At 41.9% G+C, this 18025-nt stretch overlaps 1 protein-coding gene across 1 annotated transcript in view; it reads right to left on the minus strand.

The window, feature by feature from the left end:
- Nucleotides 1-2695: 2695 nt before the first annotated feature.
- Nucleotides 2696-18025, minus strand: part of USP32 (ubiquitin specific peptidase 32) — a gene marked incomplete at its 5' end in the record, with an annotated part of 140329 nt that continues 124999 nt past the window's right edge. The window contains 5 exon segments of the mRNA XM_014590131.2: nucleotides 2696-4897; nucleotides 7058-7150; nucleotides 7624-8048; nucleotides 10948-11236; nucleotides 12278-12469. Of these exon segments, the coding sequence (XP_014445617.1) occupies nucleotides 4724-4897; nucleotides 7058-7150; nucleotides 7624-8048; nucleotides 10948-11236; nucleotides 12278-12469 (1173 nt within the window).

Below are 18025 nucleotides of genomic sequence, written 5' to 3' on the forward strand. Positions count from 1 at the left end.
GAAACAGCTTCTTTTTGTTGCTCTGCCCTGTACAGGTCTCTCTGATCACAGAGGTGCGGTTCTGACTTTGTGATTTCAGTACTAAGGAGCCTGCTGGCAAGTCATCAAGGAAACCTGGATCTCTGCTCCCCAAGTTACGCGTTCTGGGCAGTTCCAATGAAGTTCTATATTCAACCTTAAAGATAACCAGGGAAAATGTGGAAAATCTGCTTGCTCCAATTCAATGGTAAGAAAGAAGCCACAGTAAGCAATGCCACCAAGTGGTAGAGAGACTCCATGTGGAATCAACTATGACAGCCAGAAAGGCTGAGAGACTGAGAATTTCTTTCAAGATACAGGGTTATGTGGACTAGAAATAAAATGCCCAGCTCCATAAGCTCCAACTCTGTTTCGTTTGTTTTCTTAAAGAGAGGTTTCTGCTATAGGGCACGTGTGCTCACCAGAGACAGAAAGTGAGAAATCACCCCCAGGGGACGGCCATGCTGCAATTCCTTTTCCATTCTCCTCTTGGGCTCTTTTGGCACATGCCTGGTATGTTTTAAGCTGCCAGGTCTGGGACTTGAACCGTGGTCAACTACATGGGAGTCCAGCAACGTAACCATTATGCCATCTGCTGGCCCCACCAACTCTGCCTTATTAAAAGCTAGGAACACATACTGGCACTTTAGGAGCTGTGCTTGGTTTTCTGACCCATTTTCTGTCTGTCCCTTTTCTTAAACAAGCTGTCACTGTCGCAGATTTAACATTTCATTTTATACATTAAAAAGAAAAAGTTTATTTAATGGGCTAGCCCTGTAGCTCAGTGGTTAAGTTCTGTGCATAGGGAGCTGGATCCCGTGTGGCCAACTATGGTTCAAATCCCTCCTCCCTAGCCCCACCACTGGCGGCTTGAAAAACACACCAATCCTGTCCGCACATTCCCCAAATCCTAAGGGGATGGAGAAATGGAGGAAAAAGGACTGTGGCATGACCACACTCCATTGGGGAGTGCTTTCTCTCCCTCTGGTGAGTGTACATGCTCTCTGACAATTAAAAAAAAAAGTTTTATTTTTCAGAGAGGGAGAACTCCCATCAGAATCTTTTTTTTTTTTTTTTGGAGAGATTTTCACTGTAGGGCGCGTGCGCTCGCCAGACAGACAGAGAGAGACATAGAGACAGAAAGCGAGAAATCACCCCCCAGGGGGGATGGTCACGCCGCAATCCCTTCTCCTCCATTCTCCTCTCGGGATCTTGGGCACGCACGCACACGCGCCCGGCATGAGTTTTAAGCCACCGGGTCCGGGACACGAACCGTGGTCGACTATGTGGGAGTCCAGCGACATAGCCATTACGCTAACTGCTGGTTCCCTCCCAAAAGAATCTTGATGCCATGATCTACCCCTCGCTTCAACAGCTTCGGATCGCGGCCAAGTGCGTACCTAGTATGTTCAAGGAGATTTCCAGACCTGAACCTGGAACTTTCCCATGAGTCAGCCTCGCTGAGCACTATGTTTTACTACTGTGCAATTGCCTAGCCCCTCTTATTTTATACCTTTTTTTGGTTTAGAGGTTTTTGCCTTGGGGTACATGAGTTCTCTGAAGAGAGACAGATAGTGAGAGGGAAAGTGAGAAATCATCCCCGCACACACAGAGGGATGGCCACACTGCAATCCCTTCTCCTGCCTTCTCCTCCTGGGATCTTGGGCACAAATGCACACATGTTGGTGTGTTTCAAGCCACTGGGTCCTGGACTCAAACTGTGGTCAGCCATGTGATAGTCCAGCAACATAACCGCTATGCCATCTGCTGGTCCCCATTTTATACCTTTTTAATGTGTATTTGTTTTTGGAAGTTGTCAGTAAAGCTATTAAATTATTTTCGTGTCAATAGGGAGGCAAAGCATTAATGGGACAAAGAAATGTGGTATCTGTTGAAGATATTTTGTAGTTTTATCAACTGGACTAGGGAGAAATGTTCACCTGTTGAAATATTCATTTCGTAAGCTAAATAATGTGATTGAATGTATAAAAGAAAATGAAATAAAAAACAAAAAAAAAATCTTTTAATGTCAGTATAGCAAGGAGGTTAAACTAACAAACAAAAAAAAAACCTTTTGCAAAAGAGGATTAAGAAGATTAAATGCTACAGAGGTAGGATTCACCGAACACTTACCAAGAAACTGTGCCAGGCATTTATATACTTCATTCATTTCTTATAAGCCTGAGTGTTAGGCACTCATTTTTAGGTAAACAGAGTCTGAGGTAAAGAACTATGACTCCAAACTTTCAGTTTTTCTTAACGTTACCAATTGCCCTCTTGGAGTCCTCCCTCTCCGTGCTCCCTAGAAACCTAGAGTCATTTCGAGGCATTACACAAATGAGAAGTCTCCTCTTCTAAACTGCAGAAATACTACGATAGGACCTCCCCGGCCAATTCCCATTTCCCTGTCCTTGCTCTCCACCCTCTTCTCTCTTCATTCTCCATGCCTTCTGAGTAACCTTCCAAAAGGGATGTGAGTCACATTTAATTCAAATTCACTTGGTCACTGCAGGTATCTTGTTCTATACCCTCAACAGTTTCTCTTCCCTCAGAGTCGGAGTGTCCACTCTGTAAATCAGATAGACGTTATTCAAGGAGTATTAAAGCAGGATCAGTGAAAGAAAGGCTAAACAATTTGACTTTTTGTGTTTCTTGTATGAGGAAAAACAGCAGAGAGTCATCCACAGTATTTAATTTGTTTGGATAATAATTACAGATAAACAGGTACACTCCATATACAATTACCAATACTTTTTATACAGTTTATATTTCAGTACATCAACACTATTTTATTTACACTCTATTTATGTACATTAACATCTTTCTAAAGTCAGTGCATTGTCAACAAGTTTTATACAGTAATTTACAAGGTGAATGTAGTTAATAGTTAATTTAATAAATTTCTGCTAGTTTATGATTAAAAAATTAATTACAACCAATATAACAAACACAGATCAAACAACATTAGATTGTGCTACCTGCTTAAATAAAATGTCTGTAAGGAAATTTATTTTCCACTTTTTCATGGGACTTGTCCAGGTAGAAATGGACAGATTTCAAATTCCAAAAATCTTAAAGTTTTATAAAGTAGGCATTTTGTCTGACTCCATTATATTATACCATTTAGACCACTCCTTCTTATCTGTGATTATATTCTTCTGAAAAAGGTTTCAACTTAGGTAGCCATTTAAGACAACTTTTTCAAATGCTGAGAACTGGATAGTTACTGGCCTCAGATGCCAGAACACGAATGCTTAATTACATTGGTACTTACTACCTATGAGGAAGGAAAGGTAATGGAATCTGACAGTCTGAATAAACTTCTAGGGTCTAAATATGGAGGAAAAAAAAGGAATAAAATATTTCCTTCAATATATATTTAAAAACAACATAGAAAAAAATGCTGCCTGAAATAAATAACATTTATACTTTTGTTCCAGTCATGAATAATCAGAGGAAAAAAATTAAAGCAAAGAAACATAACTTTTGATGACTAACTTAAAATAAAAAAGAACAAATACCAAAAAAAAAAAAAAAGGACATGCACAAAAAGAAAAAGCAAACTAAAGATTACTTCCTAAAACCACCAATTTAATTAAAAATACTTACAAACTATCAATATTTGGGATGTGTTTTATTTTTAAATTTAATATGGTGGGTGAAAATACACCAATCAAGTTAATTTTTAGCCCTTAGAGCCATCTAATATGAACTAGTAAGTTCATTTGCATGTATTCTCTCTTTTTTAAAGTGCACAACAAAGAAACACAGAAAAAAACCCCACTAACGTGAAATACCACCCAGTGTGGATGCTGCTTACCTTCCCAGAAGCTCTTTGCATAACACGTGTATATCAAGGTGGTACAAATATTGGCAACTACCCGGCCACCCTCAGTGGTGGGGGAAGAGGGATACATTTGAGGACACTTGAAGTATCCTAAAAGTGGAATGCCTCTTTTTGGAGGGCTAGATCTCCCAGGATGTTTTTTGATCTCCTGGGTCTCCCGACCAAGGTCCTGGGTAGAAGGCACATAGTTCTTAAGAGCTTCTCCCTTTCAGACTGATCACCATATGCCTCTGCCATCAATGACTGGTTGTACTCAAACCCAAATACAACAAAAACAAAAAACAAGAAAGACAAAGAGTAAGGAATCAGTTGAAAAAAAAAATAAGTTAAAAACTGCATCCATACCCTCAGAATCATTTGCACACTTTCATGATCTTGCTTTTTCCATCACATCAGTATAATGGAATACAACTTCAGGAAGAGGAGGTAGCATATCATGTCGTCCCCAGACAACACTACGATTTTTTTTTGTTTTTGACTTTGACTCCAAGGAAATCGCTAGTACTTTGTTATGATTATTGGTAAACTCTATATTCACTACGTTGTTCATAACTGGACAAGCACAACTTAATTCTTATTTGGTCCCAGGTGGCTGGTGCCAAACCCTTTTGTTTACAGGCTAATGGTGGGATCTGCCTGAAAGTTCTCTATTAGAGAGCTTGTGTGAGACTTCAAAACAAAAGTATTACTACTCTTATAGTTAACTGGCTATTTTAATTAGGATTTTTATTTTGTGCTTCAGGGTCACAGGATAAAATAACTACATTTAGCTTGCTTTTCAGCACGCTTTTGCCAAATGTCAGCTACAAGGAGTCATCTCCCTTACCACCAGCCTGTCTAGCAGCCAGAGTGGTAGCTTTACTGCAGCACACAGTACTTTTTGTAATCGGACTCAAAGTCTTCATCCATGCTGCTTGTGTCTGCCATCTTTTTGCCATCAATCTTTGGCAGAAATTGTGCATAGTCTATCCCCTGCTGCTCATAGAAAAGGATATAGGCAGAGTCGGTATCAATTTCATCAGGGTGAAGTTCCTGAAGGGACAAGAAAAATCTTTAATAAAAAGCCATTCCTATGCTGGCTCTTATCAGGAAAGGGAAGACCAACTTTTTTTTTTTTTTTTTTTTAAAGAGGTTTTTGCCTTAAGGCATGTGCACTTGTTGCAGGGAGCGGCAGAGACAGTGGGAGGGAAAGTGAGGAATCACCCCCTGGGAGGGTGGCCACCCCCAAACTCTTCTCCTCCATTCTCCTCCCAGGATCTGGGGCAGGTCTGCACACACGCCTGGTGTGATTTTTAAGCCACTGGGTCGGGAGTCAAACTGCAATCAGCCATGTGGGAGTCCAGCAACGTTAACTGCTATGCCACCTGCTGGCCCTGAGAAATTTTTGCTATAGGGTGCAGTATTTGCCAAAGAGACAGAAAACGAGAAGTTACCCCCTAAGAGAATGGAGATGCTGTGATCCCTTCTCTTCTATTTCCCTCTCAGGATTTTGGATATGCATGCACGTGCACCAGGCTTGAGTTTCAAGCCTCAGGGTCTGAAATTTGAACTGCAGTTGACCATGTGGGAGACAGCAAGTGGAGTAGTAGTTGAAGTGCTGGACAAACTCTTTAATTAGTAAACCTGACAGCTTCCAATCAGTTTAATATTTCAGCTATCTCATGTCTACCCCTAAAATAAATTCTATTAATTAAATTTTTAAAAAAGAATTACTTTATTTATTTATTTTAAATTTGAGCAGAGAAAGACAGAGTGAGAGAAAGATAGAGGGAAAGGATCATGGTCGGCCATGTGGCAGTCCAGCGTCCTCCACCACATCACCTGTTGGTCCCCAGTTATTTCTTAAAAGAGGCAAAAAGTAAGTATAGTGTTAGTAGCTGTCATTTTTTTCTCTTTATTAGAGAAATTTTTGCTATAGGGCATGTGTTCACTGGAGACAGAAACAGAGAATAAAAGAGGGAAATCTCCAGGAAGATGCACAAAGAGAAGGAAAGTGAGAAATCACCCCCACCCCCACCCCCCAGCAGGATGGCCATGATACAATCCCATCTAATCTTGGGATTTGGGGCATGCGTGCACATGTGCCTGGCATGATTTTCTAGCCGCTGGGTGTGGGACTCAAACCACGCAGCTGGTCATGTGGGATCCAGCTGCCTTAACCTTTATGCTACCTGTTCGACCATAATCTTTTCTTCTTAACTGCTAGATGGTGTGTTTGCCAGAGAAAGACAGAGACAAAGAGAGAGGGAGCAAGCATGGCCTCATCTAAGTGGGGCATGATAATGCAGCAATCCTATCTCTTACATCCTTCCATCCCCTCAGGATTTGTAAGAATATATGTACACACAAAGTATATTTTTCAAGCTGCTAGGGCCAGGATTTGAACAGTGGATGGCCATGTGGAATCGTACCCTTAACCACTAGAGTACACGGCTGGCTCTATTCATGTTTTCACCCTCCACTTTGATATCACTTTTGTTTCTTTTATAGTGACAGCACTTACATACTGATCCTAACAGAAATACCTACGGATGCTCCTTGATGTACGAAAGGGTCACATCCTAATAAACCCATTGTAAGTTGAAAATATTTAAAGTAAAAAATGCAGTTAGTACATCTAACCTACTGAACATCATAGCTTAGCCTAGCCTACTGTAAATGTCCTCAAAACATTTACATTAGGTTATAGTTAAGCAAAATCACCAAAGCCTATTTTATAATATAAAGTACTATCTCATGTAATGTACTGACTATACTGAAAGTGAAAAACTCATACTGTATGGGTATACTCAAGGTATGGTTTCTACTGAATGCAAAAACTGCTTTTGCACCATCAACTTACTAATATTGTAAGTTCAACGATCATAAGTTAGTGACCATCTGTATTTTCTATTCAGGAGAAAATCCATTACTTCAACAAATGTTCCCCAGCTCTGTTGACATTTGCTTCTAATTATCTTTTTTTCTTTTTAAAAGAATTATTATTTAATTCTAGTTGTTGGTTTTTTTTTTTTTTTTTTTTTTTTTTAATCTGACCAGCAAGAAACAGAGAGAGAGAGAGAAAGGGAAAGTGAGAAAGCAAGCCGCCAGGTCCAGGACTCACTGCAGTAGGCCATGAGGGAATCACCCTTAAACACCATGCCACCAGCTGACCCCTTGTTTCTAATTTTCATTCAAAGATTGAATAATTACCTTACAGCTGCTGTCGTTGTAACAGTACCACTTGCAGTTTGGGTTTTTGGCATAAGTGACGTAATGGCCCCCACCCAGAATTCCTGAATGGCACTGGAAGACAGAAGCGAGTAGAGGCATGTCAGTAGGTAACAGTCCCGCAGCAAGGGTGCAGTACTGGGATCTGAACAGAAAAACATTGACCACTTAGGTGATTAAGAAAAACATGTTTTAGAACCATCTCATTTTTTTTCTATAAACAAAAAGCAAAATTAAAAAGTCATGGACTATAAATCTTATGTGCATAAACAACCATTTTATTGTTGTAATTATTTTTTAGGGAGTAAAAATTCCTTAGAAACACACACTTATGAATGACTTGAAGCTATGACTCCATTTATTACATGATTATCTTCCCCACGGCATACTGTGAGCTCCTTGGATTCTACTCAGAAGGCTATCACCAAGCTCAAGGCCTAGCAAATGAGCAAGCCCTGAAACAAATGCTTACTGATGAACCAAGAAAAGTGAGCAAATCACAGAAAAGTGCAGACCTCTCTTTAAAACTCATTCAGCAAACCACTTACCGAAATTGCATACAGATTATAAATAGGCTTAATACGAGTGTCTTCTCTTTGGTCATCAGTGCTGTCTTCTTCACTGTGATTTCCAAGGTGGCCATTGCTGTAGCCATTGCCACATGCCTCATACTCATAAAGGAATCCATTGGCCAAAGCTACCTCGTGGTCCTGAGGAGTGACCAGTTCAGGCTGGCTGCCCCCTAGCATACGCCCTCGGCTCAAGGCATCAGCCAGCTCACAGATCTGCCCAACCCCATTCTCCTTGCTGGCATCCAAGTTCTCCTTACTACTAGACAGTTTGTTTTTGCTGCCAATCTGGGGGAGCCTGAGCCTTCCTTTACTTCTCCCCAAAGTCCGAGGGCTGCTGTTGGGGCTGCTGTTTTTGCTGGAAGGACAACTAGTTCCACTTTTCCTTGATGAAGAAGGTGAACCTGTGAACAAGAGAGATAGATTCATAAAGCCAAATGTCCCAAGTTATACTACTCATCAAATGCTAACTTTGAAGACAGCTTCACAAAAGCATGTATAAAGATGGGAGTCCTGACTACCTACGCTATAGTTTCTATTACATTCTTGTCTTTCTCAGTGCCAAGTCTCTAGGCAGAAATGTCCTGAAATATAAAATTCATTGTAGGGACTTAGAAAATGGCAAAAAGGTGACTTATGTCAAGCTTTAGTTCAAAACAGTGTAACTATTGAACTAAAGAGTTTTGCAAATACATATTCCTCTCCTTTGTAAAATTAGAAAAAAAAAATGACCACCTCTCACAGAAGTCCTGCAAGGCAGTGGATCTTGTGTTTTTTTTTTTTTTTATTTTTTTTTAAGGTTTTTGTCATAAGGTACATGCGTTCACTGGAGAGAGACAGAGAGGGAAAGTGAAAAATCATCCCCCAGGGAGGATGGCCACAGTGCAATCCCTTCTTCTCCTTTCTCCTATCAGGATTTTGAGCACATGCGCACATGAACCCAGTGTGAATTTTTTTTTCCCCCAAAGAGATTTTTGCTATAGGGTGTGTGTGTTTGCTGGAAAGATAGAGACAGAAAGTGAGAGATCCCCGCCCGCCCCAGGGGGGATGGCCATGCCACAATCTCTTCTCCTCCATTCTCCTCTCGAGATCTTGGGCATGCATGCACATGTGCCTGGCATGAGTTTAAGCCTCTGGGTCTGCAATTCAAACCTCAGTGCACCACACGATAGTCCACTGACGTAACCATTATGCCATCTGCTGGTCCCCCAGTGTCGATTTCAAGCCACTCTCTCTGACACTCGAACCACAGTTAGCCATGTGCGAGTCCAGTAGTTTAACTACCATGTCACTGGCAGGCAGTGGATCTTGAACTTTTTGGTTACAACTCCCTCTCCACTTTTAAACTTTATTTATATGTTTCTCCCATAAGCACGAGACAGAGAGAGAGTGAATGAGCACACTCCTGACAGGGTCTTGATGCTACAATCTACCCCAGCCTCAGCCGGTCCTAGATTATAGGCATGCTCATGCCAAGCATAATCAGGCAGGTCTCTGGACACAAACTCAGAACCTTTCCATATGGGTCAGCTTTATAAAGTGCTGTGTTTTACCACTGTACCACCACCTGGCCCCCCAACCCATTTCATAGCCTCGAAACTTTGAAGACACCTGGAAATTCTGTTTAGTGGGTTTTATCTACCAACATTTCTGATGTTAAAAATTAAAACTGAGGAACTTAAAATTCAATTCACAAGTATGCATTTCACTGTCAAGGCAATGATAGAATCACATCATGTTGTCTGACTCCACTGTACACCTGTGAGAGAATGAAAGTGAAAAGGCATATATTATCTTAGTATTTTCATGAAAATAGTTTTGATCCTCTAGAAGCTCTGAAAGGGCCACAGTTGACCTCTTGAAGTCCTCAGACTACTCTTTTGAGAACTGCTACTGTAAATGAACAAGGATGACAACTACTATTTGTGTTTACCACACATCGGGCATTATGTTAAATGCTTCATTCTTTCATTTTTGTTTTGTTTTTAGTTTGCTATAAGGAGTGTACACTCACTGGAGGGGGGGAGGAAGGAGGGAAGAAAGAAGGGAGGGAGGGAGGGGGGGAGAGAGAGAGGGAGAGAGCGCGCGCACACGTACGTGAGCGAGCATCCTTTAAGGAGCAAGACCATGTCACAATCCCTTCTACTCCTCCATTTTCTCCTCAGGATTTTGGGTATGTGTGCACACACACCTGGTGTGTTTTTCAAGCAGCTGGGCCTGGGGCAACTGCAGTTAGTCATGTGGGATCCAGCTACCTTAACTACCACACCACTGTCTGGTCTCAATTCTTCATTAATTAATTTTTTAATTGCCAGAGGGCATGTGTGCTGGCCAGAGAGAAAAGGAGAAAGCATCCTCCAATGGGACACGGTCATATTCCAATTCCTTCTCCATTCTCTTGGGATATGGGGCATATGCACACTCCTGGTGTGTTTTTCAAGCTGCTGGAGCCAGGATTCTGGCTGAGGGCAGCCAGCCATGCAGGATTCTGTTCCCTTAACCAGTAGGTTATAGGCTATGAGTCTGGCCCAAACTGCTTCACTCTTTTGTTTTTTAAATAGACCACAGATTAGTTTATTTTTAACACCCATCATGCCATGAATTCATAGGGAATAGGTTCTGGTAGCTCAGGCTCCTTTCCATTGGTTCTCATAAGTTGTGCTTCTCTGGGTGGAGTAGGCTGGCACTTTAGTTGAACCCAGATACCTTTCTCTTTGGCTTCTTTCTTTTTCTGGTCATTTTCCTTCACACATTTTAGGAAGCTATCTCTGCTCTTAGAATGTTTAATATGCTCAATACGCACATTAATTCTCTTGCCAAGAATCTTGCCCTTAACTTGTTTGTTCACAACACCAAGAGCATGCTGGGTAACACTGTAGACTCTTACAGTTTTGTCATGGTAACATTTGTGGGGCATTCCTTTTTGAACAGTACCCATTCCCTTAATGTCTACAATACCACCTTTCTTGTAGATTCGCATATGTGTTGCCAAAGGAACCACTCCAAGTTTTATAAAAGGCCTAGAGAACATATATTGGGTGCCTCTCCTCTTTCCTTTTGTGTTCGTCATTTTGGTTAATTACTGGAAGATGACAGTTCTGGCCAAAAGACCTTCACTCTTGATATATCAAACACTCTTATTCTGAACTTGGTAGCATTTCCATTTTATAAGTGGAATATAGATTGATCTGACTCCATATAGGTTCCTCCCATCCCACCAGAGAAGAAGACAGAGGGAAATAGCAGCAGTCTACAGGGGCCCCCAGAAATCCCCTCCTCCATCAGGCCCCTAGGCCTCCTCACCTTTGGGACTACTGATGATGTTTGCACTGAGTGAGGATGGGCTCTTGCTCAGGAGCATATCCTCTTCCCCAGCTGAGCCCTGGGCATCCGCTTTCTTTACCTCTCCTGCCAGACCCCTTGGCTCAGTCAGGTCATCCCCCTGGGGTGTGAGTGGTTTATGCTGGCAGAGAGCCGGGTCTCTTGGTACCAAAAAAGCACTTGGGTCAAAACTTTCACGAGGAAATTTAACTATTTTCTGTGATTTTATCCATCGGCCATTTACAAATTGAAAACGTTTAAGGTGAATAATCTGGAGAAGAAATTGTAGAAAACAATTAGTGGATTCTAAAGATATAAAATTTACATAAAAAAGTAGGCCTAATATGTATGAATGTTCAGGAATATATAATATTTACTCTGCATTATTCTTTAAACACCTCAAAAATAGTTTTTATAAATGCCTTTACTCCATAATATGCTTTATATAATGGTTATATGTGTATGCAATTGTCAAAATTCATCAAACCAAACATTTAAAATCTATGCACTTAATCGTACATTAATGTACTTAAGTTTAAAAAAATCCTTGCCCTCACCCACCTATCTTGTCCCCTTACCTGCCCCTGCCTTCAACTTTTCCTCCCCTAGTTCCCAATCCTAGAGCTGTTTAATTAATGTTATTAATTTATGTGCATCCCTGGGAAGCTGCTCTGATCTCAGAAAAGAAAAATCTACATTCTGTTTCACAGAGCAGTAGAATGAAAACATGAATAAGAAAATACATACAGTATCTGGTTAACATATACTAGTAACTTATAGTTACATTTGCTGGTACTTCCACACTTAAGAAAGTTTTCTTAAATGAGTAGGAAGATTTGTCACTTCAAACTCTCCTGACAAGCATCAGGGAGAAGAGAGAAGCAAACCCAATCTAAAAGAACAAGCTCCAATGCACTGGACTGCTTAAGCACACACCCCTAACTCATCAGTGTGCACTGGGAATTCCTAGCTCAGTTGCTCTTGGATAGTCTACAGAGGGTTATCTTGAAGGTTCCTCTCTCCAAAGAGCCAGAAGTACTTTCACCCTCACTGGGCTGTAACACTTGTGACACTTCTCACATTGCGTTTAATTGTAGTTACTGGTCTGTATGACCAGGAGTAGAAACTAACCAAATACTTGGAGAACAGTTCATCTGTTTTATGCTCGGCATAAAAACCTTGTATAGAAAAAGTGCTTTAAATATGGCTGTAGAAGGACCTTATTCTACAAATAACAAAAACCTCTGTTTGTTCATGGCTTCTTTCCTTTATGCAGTATTCCTGCTCCCTAAGAGGCCGAGATGTAACATACCAGGATGGGGGGAAGCCTCCAGAGATCTAGTTTCTTGGTTGCCAGGCAGTGGGTCTTACACTTGGAGCAGTAGTACATCTCATTTTCCCCTAGCTCCTCCTCATTGGTGAAAGCACGGAGACAGCTATCCAGGTTGATAGGCTCTGCCTGAGCTCGTCGACTCTGCTCCACACTCTCATGCTCGTCTACAACCTGCACATAGGAAGAGGAAGTGGGGGTTGTGGACAGGGCATTTAAAATGGTCACTTGGTTGTGCATTATCCTCTTGTCACTCACCCTTACTCTAGTCTACATGAGGAGAAGAAAATATAACCCAGGGGCCAGCAGGTGGCATGGTGGTTAAAGGCGCTGGACTCCCACATGGCTGACCATGGTTTGAGTCCTGGATCTAGTGGCTTGCTTTCTCACTTTCCATCACTCTCTTTCTCTCTCTCTCTCTCTTTCTCTTGCTCTCTCTCTCTCTCTCGCACTCTGCCCGTCTCTGGTCAAATTAAAATAAATAAATTAAATAAACAAAATAAATAAAGTTAAATAAAATGATTCTTAAAAAAAAAAAGACATATAACCTAAAGTAGAGTCTGAGCAAATATGAAACACCCTAGATAAAATTTTTTATTCATATAATCATAAGTTTTCTTGAAAAATTTCTAAATGCTTTAAAATGACATAAACATACACAAATAAGGAACTATTTCATTATTTCAGAATTGTGGAATCCTAAAAAGGTTTACATATGAGCTGTCCTTTACATCGGGGGGATTAGAGTAAGCCATTTATTTATTTAAATTTCTGCCATAGGGCATATATGCTCACAGAAGAAAGTAAGAAATCCCCCCCCCCCCAGGGGAATAGCCCCCCTGCCATCCCTTTCTCTTTCCCCAGGGGAATAGCCACACTGCCATCCCTTCCTCTTCATTATCCTCTTGGGATTTGGGGCATGCATGCACATGTGCCTCGTGTGAATTTCAAGCCTTTGGGTCCAGAACTCGAACCATGGTGGGCCATGTGGGAGTCTAGCACTGTAACCACGACGCCATCTGCTGGCTTCTCTGGTTAGTTTTTAACTAGAAAGCATCATTAGTATGCTGCAGGCTTTACAGAGGCTAGAAGAAATACCACTGTTAAAACACAGATGCCAGATCTGGATAAAATAAGAAATGGGACAGAAAATCTCACTATGAAAAGAAAACACATCAAAACATTAAATCTGGTACCAGCAGTTAGCGTAATGGCTATGTCGCTGAACTCCCATGTCGTCGACCGTGGTTCGCGTCCTGGCCCCGGTGGCTTAAACTCATGCTGGGTGTGTGTGCGTGCGTGCCCAAGATCCCAAGAGGAGAACGGAGGAGAAGGGATTGTGGCGTGGCCATCCCCCCTGGAGGGGGTGTTCTCGCTTTGTATCAAGAAGAAGGTAAGAAATGAGAGTGCAAAAGGGAATAGGTGTGTAAAGGGATGTGTTGGAGTCCAGGTCCAGGACTCAGACCACATGATCTGCCATGCAGAAGTCCAGTGCCCTAACCACTATGCAACCTGCTGGCCCTGAGTTTGCTTTTCTTTTTGTTGCCATCTCAGATAGAAAGGCCCCGTGAAGCATGAGACTTCATGATAATTATATGGTATTCTGATACTTCTTTATTGCTGTCAGCATGCAAATAGTGTGAGACAGAAAGGAGGAAGAAAAGGAAGCTGACCTAGGATACAACAGAAAAGAAAGAATTTTGCCCTCTGTCATTCCTGGCTGTCACCTGATAAGCAATCAAGAACCATGGGACTGGGACCAGCAGTTAGCATAATGGCTATGTCACTGGACTCCCACGTAGTTGACCGCGGTTCGGTTCTGGACCCAGTGGCTTAAACACGCGCCAGGCGCGTGTGTGTGGATGCCCAAGATCCCAAGAGGAGAAAGGGAGAAGGGATTGCTGTGTGGCCATCTCCCCTGAGAGGTGATTTCTCACTTTCTGTCTCTGTCTTCCTGGTGAGTGCACGCGCCCTATAGCAAAAACCTCTCCAAAAAAAAAAAAAAAAAAAAAGGAACCATGGGACCTGGACCCTTCTGTTTGTCTCTATTATGTATGAGAAGGTGGGTGAGGCACACGGCACCAGGACTATGAACGTTATGAGACTTCACAAAGGGAGAGCTTTGTCCTAAAGAAGAGCCTGTACTATAAGTCCAACAGTGACTCTTCTCTTCTTGGCAAAAGTCACACATATTTTATATAACCCCAGTTAGTGCTCCTCCCTTTCAGAGGTGAATTGGTTCTCTTTGCCTGAGGCAATTTCTTCCATGTTTCCCTTCCTGAAATTTATGATGGAAATATTGGATCACATATTGGCAAAGCTCAGGACATTCAGTTTAGAATAGGTTGCTTGGTGAGACTTTTTCCCCTTCAGAGAGAATGGCTGAGTCACAGAGCTGTCAAATGCCTCTATAAACTACCAAGGTTGGGGATGATCTTGCAATTACGGTTTAGCAGTGCATCACCATCTGGTCTAAAGAACTCATTTAAAAAGAGGAACTTAAATGAAAATTATACACAAACTCAAACACATACACACACATAAATGCACACACACTTTAAATTCCCACGGTGCACATGTGAACACTGGAAGGGGAGAGGAGAGAAAAGCTGCAATCCCTTCTCTTTGACCTCTCCAGTTTGACAGGATTTGGGGCACTCACACCTGCCCAATGTATTTTTTAAGCCACTGTGGCTTAAAACTGTGGTTGGCTATATGGGTTCTGATTCCTCCAACCACTAGACTATGAAGCTAGCTTGGAAAGTTAGTTTTTAGGGAAAAACAACAACAACAACAAACACCTGGCTTGATCTTGGGTACCCAACTTATTTTCTGAACATAAATTCTATGATAACAAGATATTTTAATCATCTTTTGCACTAGTCACTCCAGGGAAAAACTAGCACGCCTCAAAAGGAAACATGTTGTATTATGGTTGTTGGAATGAGTAGAAAAAGAGGTGTATCAAATATAGTGTCTTTTTCTCAGAGGCTGTTAAATATTATCTCTACTATCTTTGCCAGAGATGCTTTATGGTCAACCACAAATTAAACAGGTGAAGAAATGTTGATTTTTATTGACTATATTTTCTGTGGGACAAAGGCTATAGAGCTACAGGGAAACAGGGAGGAGGAAAAGCTGATAGAAAACCATACTGGTGGGGCCAACTGGTGACATGGTGGTTGGGGTGGCTGACCAATTCAAGTCCCAAACATGGCAGTTTAAAAAACATCCAGGGTGGGGCCACCAGGTGGCATAGTGGTTAAGGCACTGGACTCGCACATGGCTGACTGCAGTTTGAGTCCTGAACCTAGCGGCTTGCTTTCTAATTTTCCCTCTCTCTGGTGAGTGCATGTGCCCTATTGCAAATTTTAAAAAATTAATAATAATAAAATTAAATAAATAATTCTTAAAAAAACAAAGCAAGATAAAGCACGTAGGGTGTGCTTGTGTGCATGCCCAAAACCCTGACCGGAGGGACAAACAGAAAGGACTGTGGCATGGCTATGCCCCATGAGGGCTGATTTCTTGCTTTCCCTCTCTCTGTCTCTCTTTGGTGAATGTATATGTCTTGTGGCAAAATTAAACCAAAAAACCCCATACACGTAAGGCCCAGCTTCACTGTGCTCCACAGGCTGGGACCATGGTATGGGTTTAATCCCCAGTCCAACTTAAAGCCAAACATGGTGGCATGAACTGGTAATCCCTTTTCTTCCATTCTTCTCCCTAGGATCGTGGGCACACATGCACTTGTGCCTAGCTTGAGTTTCAAGCCACTGGGTATGGGACTTGAACTGTGGTTGGCCACATGGGAGTCCATTGAAGCAATCGCTATGCCATCTGCTGGTTCCTAAACAACCAATTCTTTTGTTGTTGTTTTGTTTAAGAATTATTTTATTTAACTTTATTTATTTATTTATTTAAATTTGAACAAAGAGGGACAGAGTGAGAAACAGGGAGAGAGGGAAAGTGAGAAAGCAAGCCACCAGGTCTGGGACTCGAACCGTGGTTGGCCATGTGGGAGTCCAGTACCCTTAACCACCACACCACCTGCCAGCCCTCTAAATAAACAATTATTAAAAAAAAAAAATGCTGGAATGGCCCTGTGGCCTGGTGGCTAAGGAACTGGATCCCATATGACCAACCATGCAGTTTGAATCCCAGATCCAGCAGTTTGAAAAACATGATGGGCACAAATGTGTATATGCCCTAAACCTGATAGCCTGGAGAAAGGGAAAAGGAGGCTGTAGCATGATCCTGTCCCACTGGTGAGTGTATCCTCTTTCTCCTTCCCTTTTCTGTTTCTTTCTCTTTCTCTGGCAATACATAAGTCCTTTGGTAATAAAACAAACAAAAAGACCCACAAAAAACAATAAACTATGGTGAACATGTGTATGCAACTGACAGAGAGATTACAGAGGATCCCATTTCCCTGGGATAAATTCCTAGAAGGGAAATCACTGGCATAAAAAAATATAAAGTGCAGAGCAATTTTGAATCAAGGTATCTCTTTTGTCTATGTGACTCTAAGCACATGCAGAATCTACATTTCGAAAGAGCCCAGATTAGTCAAGTGGCCCTACTACCTAGCAAGGCAGGATATCTCAACAGTTTCTGTTTCCATGGTATCCTACGTGCATCACTGAAAGTGGAAATAGTGAGATTTAACAGGTCACGTAGTCCTTTCTTCCTGTAAGTAGGAGGAAGTCCTCAGAGCTTTTCAGATTGTATACTGGGTTTGTTAAAAAGGGGAAGAGATTTACAGAACCAAACAATTATGCATCTTTAATAGGAGTGTTTTGTCAGAATGACGTTTCACCAGATTTTGTGCTGACGAAGATTTAGGACCCTATCAATTGCTAAAATTTTCCCTCTTCAAAGGAAGCATGGATGAGGTTACTGAACAATCTTCCTACAGTGAACATGCTCTACAACACCAATATCTCTTTAGGGTCCTTTGGCTTTAGTCAGTGAAATTTCATTTGGCAAGTATCCATAAATTATACTCATCATTGGTTAGAAAGAGTTCAGGAGCTCCAGGCTGGGGGGCATACTGAAGGCTCCAAATAGGGAACTAGTCTAGAACTGATAGCTTCCCTACTCTTCAGCAGATAAAAAGACAGAGAAATGGGAACCAGCAGTTAGCATAATGGCTATGTTGCTGAACTTCTATGTAGTCGACCACGGGTCAAGTCCCGGACCTGGTGGCTTCAACTCCCGCCAGGTGCGTGTGCGTGTGTGCCCAAGATCCCAAGAGCAGAATGGAGGAGAAGGGATTGCGGCGTGACCATCCCCTCTGGGGGGGGATTTCTCACTTTCTGTCTGGCGAGCGCACGCGCCCTATAGCAAAAAAAAAAACCTCTCAAAAAAAAAAAAAAAGAAAGACAGAGAAATACATTGCCTTTATAAGTTATTGAAAGGAAAGGTTTTAAAAATTAGTGAAGGAGGGACCAGCGGTTAGCATAATGGCTAAGTTGCTGAACTTCTATGTAGTCGACCACGGTTCAAGTCCCGGACCTGGTGGCTTAAACTCACGCCAGGTGCGTGTGCGTGTGTGCCCAAGATCCTGAGAGGAGGGACCAGCAGTTAGCGTAATGGCTATGTCGCAGGATTCCCACGTAGTCGACCGTGGTTTGAGTCCCAGACCCAGTGGCTTAAACTCATGCCAGGCACATGTGCATGCGTGCTCAAGATCCCGAGAGAAGAATGGAGGAGAAGGGACTGTGGCGT

The sequence above is a fragment of the Tupaia chinensis genome, unplaced genomic scaffold, assembly GCF_000334495.1.
Source record: "Tupaia chinensis unplaced genomic scaffold, TupChi_1.0 Scaffold000407_4, whole genome shotgun sequence".
Taxonomy (NCBI): Eukaryota; Metazoa; Chordata; class Mammalia; order Scandentia; family Tupaiidae; genus Tupaia; species Tupaia belangeri.